Source organism: Hevea brasiliensis, chromosome 17, assembly GCF_030052815.1.
Source record: "Hevea brasiliensis isolate MT/VB/25A 57/8 chromosome 17, ASM3005281v1, whole genome shotgun sequence".
Lineage (NCBI taxonomy): Eukaryota > Viridiplantae > Streptophyta > Magnoliopsida > Malpighiales > Euphorbiaceae > Hevea > Hevea brasiliensis.
Genome location: NC_079509.1, coordinates 38128801 through 38142491, shown reverse-complemented (window position 1 = coordinate 38142491; position 13691 = coordinate 38128801). Strand labels below are relative to the sequence as shown.

The 13691-nt window shown below is 25.3% G+C and overlaps 1 protein-coding gene across 2 annotated transcripts; it reads left to right on the top strand.

The window, feature by feature from the left end:
• Window positions 1-5273: 5273 nt before the first annotated feature.
• On the top strand, window positions 5274-10223 carry LOC131175426 (putative vesicle-associated membrane protein 726). Of its 2 annotated transcripts, XR_009145619.1 has the most exons (3): window positions 5274-5582; window positions 5901-6197; window positions 10116-10223. XR_009145619.1 is itself a non-coding variant. In XM_058139725.1 (2 exons), exons 1-2 carry the CDS (start codon window positions 5393-5395, stop codon window positions 6077-6079), a joined length of 369 nt encoding a protein of 122 aa, XP_057995708.1. In that variant the 5' UTR covers window positions 5274-5392; the 3' UTR covers window positions 6080-6400. The 2 variants fall into 2 exon arrangements, 1 of the variants encoding a protein (XP_057995708.1); XM_058139725.1 differs by lacking the exon at window positions 10116-10223 and having other exon boundaries at window positions 5901-6400.
• Window positions 10224-13691: the final 3468 nt, after the last annotated feature.

Here is a 13691-nt window from a genome sequence, read left to right as displayed (position 1 = left end):
TTGAAAGCAATTGAGTACTTAAATAAAAATAGAGAAAAATTAATGAAATTAAATTACTTATATTTTATAATTAAAGAATTAATAATTTTATTATAATTGAAAGCAACTGAATAATTATAATAAAGAATAAAAAATATTTAATGAAATTAAATTAATTATATTTTATAAATAAATTACCACTTGTAATCTTATAATGTCACATGGCAAGTTTTTGGAAGATTTTAGCCTGTACATTAATTATATGCAAACAGATTTAATTGAACCTTAGATTTCTAAAAGTGTAAGAAATATTGTCTACCACTAGGCTACATCTCACATTTGTTATTTGTATGTGTGTATGTATATATATAAGTATATAATCTGCATATTTTTTATATGAAAAATCATACTGTATATATATTTTTTAAACTTGCAAATTTTATATTTTTAGTGTTAAATAAAAAAATTATATATTTTTACATATTAATGATATTTTTTAATATAATTTCAACATTGATAAATTGAAGTAAATGAATAAAATTTTATTATTACTCTCCTCCATATATTTTATTTTTTTATCAAGTGATAAAAATTTAAAATCTTACATTTTTATGACTTAATACTTATAAAATTAACACAAATTTATATTTTGTGTTATAGAAAGATATTGTCTATTATAAATTATAATAGATGAATGATATGTTAAATTATAATATAACCTTTGTTATTAATTTTTATTTAATTGAAAATAATTTAAAATTCAATTTTTTAAATAATTAAGATAAATTAAACCATATTAATGTAAAAAATAATTTAGAAACTTTTTATACTATAAACCTAAGTTTTTATAAGTTTTAAAAATTATTATCGCTTCATATAAATTTATGATATAAAATATAAAAATTTCATAAAAATTAAATTTTTAAATAAATATAAAATATATGTATATAATCATTCCTGACCCCTTTAGACTGAACGTCCTCATAAAGTAACCAGGATCATGACTTGTTCACCCCGACCTCTCTCAAAGAACGTCAGGGAACCTTTGTACATGGCCTATCGACCCGCAAGTGACGCCTACGATGCTAAATGATATGAATCTGCCTAACTCCACCTCAAAAGCTAGCTCGTAGGGGGAGGTTCACAAACCCATAGATATAACCTCCAAGACCTCCTTATAGAACCGATGTGGGACGCATCAAGAAAATAATTTTTTTGAAAAAAAATAATAAAAAGATGGATAATTAAAATATTAGTTTGGGGTGTAGTTACACTGTCCTTAAAATAATTTTAATACAAGTCGCTATCTTTTAAAATGTAATGGACTCCTTCTAATACTATAGAAAATCAGGAATTAGTAGAAATATAAATAATTTTTTATAATTGAGACTAATAAATTTTGAATAAAAAATAATAATAAAATAAGTCAGATAAAGAATTGAACAACAAAATATGAGAAGAAAAAAAAATTCTAACTAGAAAATTAATAATTTTATTATAATTGAATAATTATAATAAAAAAAGAGAAAATTTAATGAAATTAAATTAATTAATTTTATAATTAGAGAATTAATAATTTTATCACAATTGAAAGCAATGGACTAATTATAATAAAAAATAGATTTGTAAAATATTTTTTCATAAAAATTGTTATCAATTTACATAAATTTATTATATAAAATATAAAAATTTCATAAAAATTAAATTTTTAAATAAATACACAATATATGTATATCATCATTTCTATTAATCTAATAAATTTTATAAAGATATACACTTAATTTTAATACCGTAACTTATTTTTTTCAATCAACTTTACTTGTAGTTATAATCATATTTATCATTTATTTTTGAAATTATACAACTATATAAAAATATAGTTGAAAAACGATTTTTGCATAAAAATATTATTATTAATAAAAATATGAAAATAATTTTGCTAAAAAAATAATAAAATGATGAATAATTAAAATATTAGTCCGGGGTGTAATTATACTATCCTTAAAATAATTATAGCACAAGCCAATATCATTCAGATTCAATGGATTCTTTTTTATATTATAAGGTATCAGGAATCAAAAGAAATATAAATAATTTTTTATAATTGAGACTAATAAATCTTGAATAAAAACAATAAAAATAAAGCAAATCAGTGAAAGAGTTTAAGAACAAAATATGAAAAAAAATTTCTAATTATAGAATCAATAATTTTATCATAATTGAAAGCAATTGAGTACTTAAATAAAAATAGAGAAAAATTAATGAAATTAAATTACTTATATTTTATAATTAAAGAATTAATAATTTTATTATAATTGAAAGCAACTGAATAATTATAATAAAGAATAAAAAATATTTAATGAAATTAAATTAATTATATTTTATAAATAAATTACCACTTGTAATCTTATAATGTCACATGGCAAGTTTTTGGAAGATTTTAGCCTGTACATTAATTATATGCAAACAGATTTAATTGAACCTTAGATTTCTAAAAGTGTAAGAAATATTGTCTACCACTAGGCTACATCTCACATTTGTTATTTGTATGTGTGTATGTATATATATAAGTATATAATCTGCATATTTTTTATATGAAAAATCATACTGTATATATATTTTTTAAACTTGCAAATTTTATATTTTTAGTGTTAAATAAAAAAATTATATATTTTTACATATTAATGATATTTTTTAATATAATTTCAACATTGATAAATTGAAGTAAATGAATAAAATTTTATTATTACTCTCCTCCATATATTTTATTTTTTTATCAAGTGATAAAAATTTAAAATCTTACATTTTTATGACTTAATACTTATAAAATTAACACAAATTTATATTTTGTGTTATAGAAAGATATTGTCTATTATAAATTATAATAGATGAATGATATGTTAAATTATAATATAACCTTTGTTATTAATTTTTATTTAATTGAAAATAATTTAAAATTCAATTTTTTAAATAATTAAGATAAATTAAACCATATTAATGTAAAAAATAATTTAGAAACTTTTTATACTATAAACCTAAGTTTTTATAAGTTTTAATATTGTTATTTAAATTTTTTTTAACTAAGTTTATTATGATTATCTTTACTATATTGTGATTTAGAAAGTTTTTCTATATTACATATAAACGTATGAAGGAGAGGGAATATTGGCTTTGTCCAAATTGCTATCATTCTTAAAATGAATTTTAATTATATTTTTATTATTGAAATTAATTATAAAGTTTGTATAAATTTAAATTCTTAATTTATAGTTAATATAAATTTAAAATTCTTAATCCTATTTATTCTTAACTTCAATTAAATATAAAATATTCTAAGAAGTAATCAACTAAAATAAGACAATAATAAATAAAAAAATAAAAAATATAATTTGATTGTATTACAATATTAAATAAAATACTTTATTAGTATTTGATTTTTCAAATTTATATTTACAATTAGTTATTTATCATACACATTTTATTAGTTGCATATCATTTTTTAAGTTAATTTTCATCTAAGATTTTTTTATTATTAATATTTATAAAATTATGAATATTAACTAAAATAAAATATTTAATGACTATAATTTATAAAAAATGAAAATAAAAATAATATAAATCAACCAAAGATTATTATTAATTTTAAAATTTGTTACATGAACAACTTAAAAGGAATTTTATTTAATTTTAATTAAAGATAAATACTAACAAAAAATTTTAAAATTATTAAATTTAAACGTAATTAATTTATTTCTATGTATATTTATATTATTACAAATATAATTTCTTAAAAATTGTTATTATAGAGCTAGCATTATATCACTTATAAAATATTATTTTTTGCATTAATAATAAATAAAGGAGTAATATTAATAATAAATTATTTATTTAGATTTATATTTATATTATTATGTTATTAATGTTTTTCCATTTTTATTCTTTTCAGCATTAAAAATGGTGGTGTTTATGGTTCTTGCTCTTTTGAATGGAAAAAAAAAAAAGAGATATTATACGAACCAAATTGTATTGGACTAAATTTATCTTATTGTATTGATATGGTTTTAATTTTCTATTAAAAAATAATCGAGAATCATATTTTATCCAATCATACTGAATACCAAAAAAGAGAAATAATTAAAGTTGAAATAAATTTTATAAAATATTTTTTATTATTTTTTTAAAAATGTAATATAATTTTAATAAAATTAAAATTTAAACACGTAATGCATGTGGTACATTTATAATAACAAAAATTCATTTTAAAAATTATTCTATTTTCTAATTTTATAAATAATTTTCTTTTACATTAATCTAGATATAAAACTTCATTATACAAGTATGTATTATTTTAAATTATGAAAAATTAAAATAAAATATATACAAATCAAACGGTAAAATGATAGAATTTAAATAAATTAAATTCAATGAGATTTACATTTATTATTAATTTATTTTAAACATTTTCACCTATTTATATTTTTAAAACTTAATATTATATTTTTTTATTATATTACATTTAAGTTTATAATTAAGTTAATATTATAAATTAATAATATAAAACATAAATTTCATAAAAATATGATCGAATAAAAAATAATTTTAAAATTGATAAATATTTATATTTATATAATTAATTGAAATGACATTAAAATTAATATTTATAATTAAAATAATATTTATAATACTATAATAATATTATATAATATATAAAAAATAATAAAAATATATATAAAAAAATTAATTCATGAGTTTTTATAACAATTATAATAACAATACATATTTCAATAAAGTAACAATAGCATGCAGTTAAATTATTATACTAAATATATTTTATGCATGAAATTTAATTAATACTCATATAATATATAATTGTTAAGGAAATATAAAATTACCATATTTTAAAAAATTTTATTTTAAAATTTTATTGCAGACATGAAAAATATTTTTAACGATAATTAAATAATATATAGAAAACATTTCAAATATCTACATATTATTGCATTAATTAAATTTAAATATTAATTATTAAAATTTTAATATTTTTAATTTAAATATTTAAATTAATATATATAAATAAAAATATAATGCTCATACTTTAAATATTAGTACAAATATTTACTGAAAATAAAATAGATTTTTTTTTTCTAAAAATAAAATAGATTGATAGGTAGATTTTAACATAGCTTAAGGACTTTAGCTGTAAGTTAGTCAAAAATTAAACCTATCATTAAACCCCAAACCCCACTCTTCCTTTTAACTATCCCTGCTTTAAAACCTCATCAACAACCCCTCGCTCCCTCTCTCTGGTGGGAAAAGAAAGCAAAAGAAGGGGAGGTGAGATATTTTCGATCAAATTCTCAGATCTCTCTCTGCACGAGTTCAAGACCTTTAATCGCTTTATCAAATAACCAAAATGGGCCAGCAATCGTTGATCTACTCATTCGTTTCATGTGGAAATGTGATTCTTGCTGAGTACACAGAATTCAGTGGCAATTTCAATTCCATAGCGTTTCAGTGCCTCCGGAAGCTCCCTACCACCAACAATAAGTTTACTGACAACTGCGATGCCCACTCCTTCAATTACCTCGTCGACAATGGCTACAGTGAGTCTTTTAAAATTACTATTTTATGTTTGTTTCCCGAGAAATTAAAGGATCGAATGAAGTGTAATTTTTGTAAATTAATTTTAAGAAACATAATTAAAATTCTATGTTTGTAATGGATTTGAATGAAAGATTATGTCAAATTGCCACAAGAAATCCCTACCCACTGTTTTCGTTGTCTTAAATCCAAAACCTGTTTTCATTCTTTCCTCGCGTTTCCCTATGAAACCCTCTCTTCTTTCTTCTTCCGTAATTTTATTTCTTTCTGTGATGAATACTTTCTCGTTCTCTGGTCATCTCTCGTTCTCGGTCCTTTAGCCATGGGACGTGGTAGAAAGCGGCAGCTACCGGAGTTAACCCTCGATGTATCGACGGAACTGCCAGAAATCGACGGCAATTCCCCGGAGTGTTGTGGATCCAAGGCGGAACAAGGAGGCGGCGATGTTTTGCCACAGGGAAAGGAGCAATCTACGGAAAATAAGAGCACTACAGTGTAATCAAGAACACTACAGTTGGACCTGTTGAACAGAGAGGTGAAAAAGTGGAAAAAGTTGAAGACGAAAGCCCAGCGAATGATCAGACGATGATAGAGAGAGGTCAAGCTCGCCGCTCTTGGTTCGTTACCTCAGTGCTTTTATCATTAGGAATTCTGTGATTAAGGTATCGGTGATTTTATCATTTGTAATTCTGAGATTGAGGTGTCTGGAGCTTTTACCATAAATTTTAAATAAGACTATGAAATTGTGATTTGGAGACGTTAGAGCGCCTTGCAATGAGTTTACTTGAAATTTTGGGCCCATTTTGGGCCTAACTCAAAAGTATTTTACCTCCTAGCTAGATGAATTTTTCTCTCTAATGGGTCTAATTCGTGCACCCTGATGCATTATATCCCCAAAAGTCTCACTTAAAACCAATTACAAGGGCTTGGCTCTCTTTCCATGCTTGTATGTCTCTGCTTTATTTCTCATTTTAGTTTCCGCAATACTTGAACTAAGACACTTTTAATGTGAAATTAAATATAACAAAGCAATATCATAGAATTGCTTGTAAATAGCCGTCTTACTATAGTATAGTCATGGTCAATATGGTATGGTGGTATAGTCATGGTACCTTCTGTTTTATTATGTTGTAAGGGGAGCATATACTTGACAGCTTGGTGTGAACAATTCTATGGCTTTGCCTTTTGGATATGAAATGATACTTTTGTTTAATCCATTAAAGGCATTGCTACATTGGTTATGTGATGCGAACCTTAAGAACGATGTCTAGAACTCATGAACAAGTTTATTTTATAATCCCAAAAATGTCAAAATCAAGTTTAAACATCAAGGAATATCTTGACATATCAATTATAGAGAATTGAAAACTAAGATAATTCAAAGATAGAATTAAAGATTCTTGACCCAAAGTTTATAATCAAATAAGAACAAAAAATATCAAGATTGTTAAATCCTACAAGATTAATCACTCTTGGAGAATTTAGTTTAGTTCAAAAAAAAACTTAGGAAAAATCTCTCAATTGTATTAATTTTATCAAATGTAATGTTCAATTGAAAAAGTATTAAGTTAGCCTTATATATGCAGCTAAAACTCTAAATTCCTAAACTAAAAAAAATAATAATAAAATAAAACCCTAAAAACTAATAAAAAAGTTGGTGTGGGCTACACTCCCACCTAAAGCCCAAAACACATAAATAAGATTCAAAACACATAAATTTGATAAAAAAATAATTAATAAAAATATTTAGACATGTCCTAGATAAAAAGGATACATTGAATTTGCGTAGAAACCCGTCAATTCTATCAAAATGTTTTTTTTATCACCTTCCACGCAGACTTGGATCAAATTAAGCCACTTCCCATCTTCTTGTAAGCCCAATTTATTGATTGTATCTCCATATTTAGCTTCTTGTGCAACTACTTCCTCAATCAACTCTTGCATCTTCTAAATTCTAGTCCTTGTGATTGGAGTTTCTTGTGCAATTGCATCTTGAATCATCTCATGAACATTTCTAGGATCTTATTATTCTTGTTGATTTCTATCGTCTCCTCCCTCTTCAAAAGGATTCATCCTCGAATCTTTACCTATATCAAAAGGGGAAAGATTAGTAACATTAGAAGTAGCACTTACATTGTACTTACTAGGAAGATCCAACTTATAAGCATTATCATTAATCTTGGCCACCACTTGAAATGGACCATCTGCTCTAGAATGAAGCTTAGAGTTTCTTTGAATTGGAAATCTTTCCTTCCTCATATTCATCCAAACCCAATCTCCTGGTTGGAAAGTAACTCGCTTTCTTCCTTTATTAGCTTGGGCTGTGTATCTCTTATTCTTCTTCTCAATGTGCTATTAGCTTGTTCATGGATCCTTTTAACCAACTCAGCCTTCTTTTTTCCATCTAAACTTGAAATCTCTTGCACAATTCTAATGAAGTTAAAGGATTAAACCCATAAATAATCTCAAAAGGTGAAAAACCAGTAAAAGAATGCATACTTCGGTTATATGCAAATTCAATAAATGGTATATATCCTTCCCATGATTTCAAATTCTTTCTAACGACAAAGACGCAAAGGAGTTGTTAAAGTTTTATTAACTACTTGGTTTGTCCATCAGTTTGTAGGTGACATGTAATAGAAAATAGCAGTTTAGTACCCAACTTACCCCCATAATACTTTTCAAAAGTAGCTTAGGAACTTAACATCTCTATCACTAACAATGCTCCTAGTGAAGCCATGTAATCTCACAACTTCCCTAAAGAATAAATCAACAATATTTGTGGCACCATCAGTTTAAAGGCAAGGAATGAAATGTTCTATCTTAGAAAATCTATCCACTACCACAAATATAGAATCTTTACCTTCCCTAACTATTAATGTTTGAACCTTATATCTATTTTTAGGAGAGATTGGTGTATTAACCAAGACTTGCACATGTCCCATGGTTATTGAAATATCTTGGTAGAATACCCCAACCCATATTTCTGCTTTCTTTTATTTTATTTTTGGACACAGAATTCAGATGGTATTTTTTTTTTTTGAATGAAATTGCTAGAGCTTTACTTCAAAGTTCTTCTTAGAACTCTCTCCATTACTCTTAGCAAATTTTTGCCTTGATTTGTTAAGTTTTATTATATGTTCAAGGTTGTTCATTAGTATAGATGAATTGGTCTTATTCTTGGCTACCTTTCTTGTGATTTTTCGATTCTCGATTTTTAAAGGTGAAGGGTTGAAGGTTCAAGAGAGTTTCTTAGCTTGTTTTGAAGATGGTCATTTGTTCTTTCTTCTTAGTGAAATCGGCTACTAAGAGGAGAAACCGTATCACATTTTACATAGAATGAACTTGTCACGGTGACTCCTAATCTAATGTGCTCGGCTTATATAGAGGCTTTTTAGAAATTTCGCTTAATATATCTAATGTGTTTGGCTCATACAGAGGCTATTCAGGATTTTTGCTTAAAACATTACGTGTCATGCACCAAGGGCATTGTAAAGATCTCTACTTGAATTTTAAGTATCCATAACATACATAACATAATATAGTTATAACTATGGGAAGAGTCAGTGAGTCATCCATAATTCATCATGTGCTAACAATAATAATGCAAATATGCATATATTCATGTTCTAGATATATACACCCTAAACAAATATGACATAATGTATAAGGATGATCATAAATTAAATTTAAGAAGTTCACTTTTATTAAGGTTAGAATTACTCACTTCTTGTAACCTATAAACCACCTAACTCGAACGGTAGCTGTCCTCAGATTCTTAACTTTTCAAGTCCCTCAAGTCCGATCTTATAACATTGGGCCCTAAGAAGTTTTACAAGGTTCTAAACTCTATACACATAATAAATATCTTATTCTAGACCTTTAGGAACTATGAAACCATGTTTTAGAACCTTAGACAAAAAAGGTAAAAAAGTCAGGCAACACGTACTTTGGCTGTTGAAGTCTTGGACTTCAGTTGTCGAATTCTCAGTCTTCGGACGGCCCTTTTTGTATGGTATTGACTATGACTATCGAAGTCTTGGCCCTTTTGCTTCAAGTGAATTTTTCCTGGACATTTTGCTAACCCATTTCAGTTGAACAGATAAAGATTTGAAACCAACTTCAAAAGGAGCCTTGATACTGACTTTAATTTGTTCCATGACTTGTTAAGCAATTTGAGCGAAAATGCTAGCTATATTGAATGCAATTGGAGCCACCTTTTGTGCTGGGGGTGACTCGTTGTCAGTTCGTTCTTATTGAGATTGAGATTGACATTAAGTTTAGCTTCATCGACTACTCTTTTAAGATTTGGCCCTGTAGCTTCTTTTTCATAAAAACTTCTTGTTTTGGGCATGATGACCAAAATACTTGTGTGCAAATTGTGAGATTTGAATGAATGAAGTGAGCGAAAAGATGATGAGAGATAGTCCCATTGATAGTTGCGTAAAATGGCATATCTTTATCATTACATACTTAGCCTTTTGAGTTTGTTTCTTCTTTAATTAGCTTGTTAATGCTTATTGTTATGTTATTAGGTGTTTACAAGAGTTGTAAGAGCTTATGAAGTATAAAGAGATGAATTGAGCATAAAAAGAAGCAAAAGGAGCTTAGGAGTGTCTTATTCATGGTATTTGGAGGCTAATGGTGAAAAGCGAATGATTCGAACATCAGTCATATTAAGCTTTTTAGACGGCCTTAATAGAACTTGTATGTAATTCACTATTTAGAGTGTAAATCGGCCTTATGGGCTTAGAGGACCTTAATTGATATATAAAAATTAATGCTTGTTTGGTTTCTACAGTTAATTTATTTAAGTGAATTAATTATTGCAATAGTGTCAATGATTGATACTTAATTTTCATAGTGGATATATATCTTTCTACTAAGCCATTATTATATTGTATTAGTTGCATTCTTGATACTTTTAGCTTTCAGTTTAATTTGATTAGTAACCCCTTGTTTTCTTTATTGTTAGTATGTGAAAATACTTAAGTTCACTTTGCTAATTAGTCAACCATTCTCTGTGGGATCGATCTCTACTTGCTCTTGCTACAACTAAGTTAGTCTAGTAAAGTACTTTATTTGATTGGTGCATTTGGCACGCATCATCCACCAAGCGTGCCAAATTGTCATTTCTTCATGAAATTGATTACACTCAATTTACGCGTGTCAAAAACATGTATGGCCATTCCTCACGTGTGAATTGAATTGTAAGTGTATCAGAGATGTGTATGATCCCAATCTGAATTCTAAATAGAATGATTGGTGGGAAAAAAATAACCTAACTTTCCCTTTGGTTTCCTAACTCCACTAGGATGCGCTTCGTTAGGATCTTTACTTGTTCGGCTTTTGTGAAATTGGAAAATGACTTGATCACTTGAGAAAACTTAAAAGGAGGCTTGTGCATTGAAAAGTAAAATTGTACTTGAAAAGTAAATTGATCATTGCAAAAAATATAAATATTACATTGCAAAAATAAATTGAGCACTTGATTGAAAAGTAAATTGAGAGCTTTGCTGAAAATTAAATATGTGCATTGAAAAAGTAAATTGATCGCTTTTCGAAAAAAGTAAATTGATTGCTTTACAAAAAAATAAATTGATTGCTTAGGGGAAGGTAAATTTGTGTATGCAAAAGTAAATGATCACTTTGAAAAAACTAAATCGTCACTTCAAAAGTAAATTGGGCATTGATTGGCTAATTGCTTGAAAAGTATATATGTACAGAAATTGTAAATTATAAATTGGAAATTAAAAGTAAATTTATAAGAATTGAAATATGGACAAAAAAAAGCTATAAATTGCATGAAAAATTGAGAAGATTGCTTACAGGAATTAAAATATATGCAAAGAAAATGTAAATTATTTGCTTAAAAAGTAAATTGGGCATTGATTGGCTAATTGCTTGAAAAGTATATATGTACAGAAATTGTAAATTATAAATTGGAAATTAAAAGTAAATTTATAAGAATTGAAATATGGACAAAAAAAAGCTATAAATTGCATGAAAAATTGAGAAGATTGCTTACAGGAATTAAAATATATGCAAAGAAAATGTAAATTATTTGTTTGAATTGAAAATAGAAAATTGAAATTGAAGCTAATGCTAGATTGAAATATAAAATATTGCTAAAAAATGCAAAGAGATTGTTGAACCCCTTTAGTGGTTCGAGTTTAGTTATGTATTGAATCATTTGGATACATTACTGTTTTATTGAATATAAATATGTAAATAATTAATATTTAATATAATTATGATTCAAGAGTTTAAAGTAAGCATTTCTATGAGATGTAGGATATTTATGAATGTTTTTAATGCAAATATGGCCTACTTGTTTAATTTGTCTAAAATTTTACTATCCAATATTTTATGGGCCATAATTTAACCCAATATTTTATGGGCCATAGTTTAACTATGCTAACAATAAGGGCTAGAATAATCAATTACCTGACACTTATCCAATATCTTAGCCAACTAATTTAATATGTTACCCTTTTTTACTTAAAGCTTATATTTTTATTTGTCGTAATTAATGGGCCATTTTCTAATAAACCTTTATGAGCTATTATTTGGATAAATTTCAATAATTATCCCTGAATTTATGTAGTTGTAACATTACAGTACTTTAACTTTAAAGTGTAATATAAAACCCCTTAAACTTTCAAATTTTATACAGTAAAATCCCTCTGACTTTCACTTACTGATTTTTCAGTTAGAAACTAATGTGAACAGCTCTCGCATGATGCTTAGTCAAAATTTCTCTCTCTGCTCTTATGCAAAGTGTAAAATTATTCTCTCTATACGTGAAAAATTATTTTGTCTGTAAAGAGAAAAAATGATTCAATTTACACATGGCTTGAGAGAGAAATACGAAATATTGACTAAGCTACATGCTAGAATTGTCCAGATTAGCGTCTAACTGAAAAATCGGTAATTAAATATTAGAGGGATTTTACTGTGTAAAATTTGAAAGTTGATAGGGTTTTATGTTACATTTTTAAGTTGAGGGACTGTAATGTTATAACTAGATAAGTTCAAGGATAGTTATCAAAATTTATCTGCCATTATTTAGTAACCAATACGCTAATATCAGCTATGTAATGACCCATATCCATAATTCATTTAAATGTTATTATTTTATTAATTTTTCAATCATAAGGGTTAATTCATATCACTAATTTAATTTTATAAATGGATAATATAATTAACAAACTAATATTCACACTTTAACTAATGGACCCATATTCTTTTTAGAAAATTTAACATTAGATAATTAATTTGTTAATTATTAATTTAGTTGATTAATTTAAGAATATTAATTTCTTTTTTAACAAATATGGGTTCACACCATTAAGTAATAATGGGCTAATTTAATTATTTAATTATTAATTTTTTATTTTATTTAAAATATTTATATTTTTTATTTTATTGAGCCAATATTTTATTAAAAAATAACCTAAATTTTATTGATCAAATTTTTTAGTAATGATTATTTTTTACCACATATATGAGCCAAACGTTTAATGATATAGCTAGGTCCAATAAATTAATTTTAGCCTAAAAAAGTTATATCATAAAATTTTAAAAGTTGATCGAAATTGTCTTTATTAGTTGACCTAAATAATAAGCTAAATTTAAAGTGGATTTGTAAATAATAAAACAAATTTAATTAATGGCCAATTAAACTATATAAAATTATTACATAATTTGTTATTAGTTTAAGTTGGATAAGTCCCAATAATTTGAATTAAATAAATAAATTAGCGGTACAACTGTTATAGACCTAATAAATAATTAGTTTAAAGTAACATATTCAATATTTAACCAAGTAATTTAAATTCAATATTTTTTTTATCTAAATTGGATCAATATTTTAATATAACATTCTATGTATAATCACTCACAATTATTGTTAACTAGATTAGAGGTCTATATAAATGTTTTAATTTTATTAATAATTTAACATATGGGCTATTACCAATTTTTATATTGGGGATAACAAATATTTTTATTGGCTCATAGTCATGGGCATTAAAATATTGAAAAGTCAAATATTGGCCCACATTTAGTCCAAATTTTTAGCCCATATATCCAATTTAAAAATTAGTTTC

What these genes read in the sequence shown, in the direction of transcription:
- LOC131175426 (XM_058139725.1), top strand. Translation starts at nt 5,393, where the DNA reads ATGGGCCAGCAATCGTTGATCTACTCATTCGTTTCATGTGGAAATGTG. An exon ending in CCTCGTCGACAATGGCTACA is followed by an intron (nt 5,583 to 5,900) that starts GTGAGTCTTTTA and finishes TCGGTCCTTTAG; the next exon opens with CCATGGGACGTGGTAGAAAG.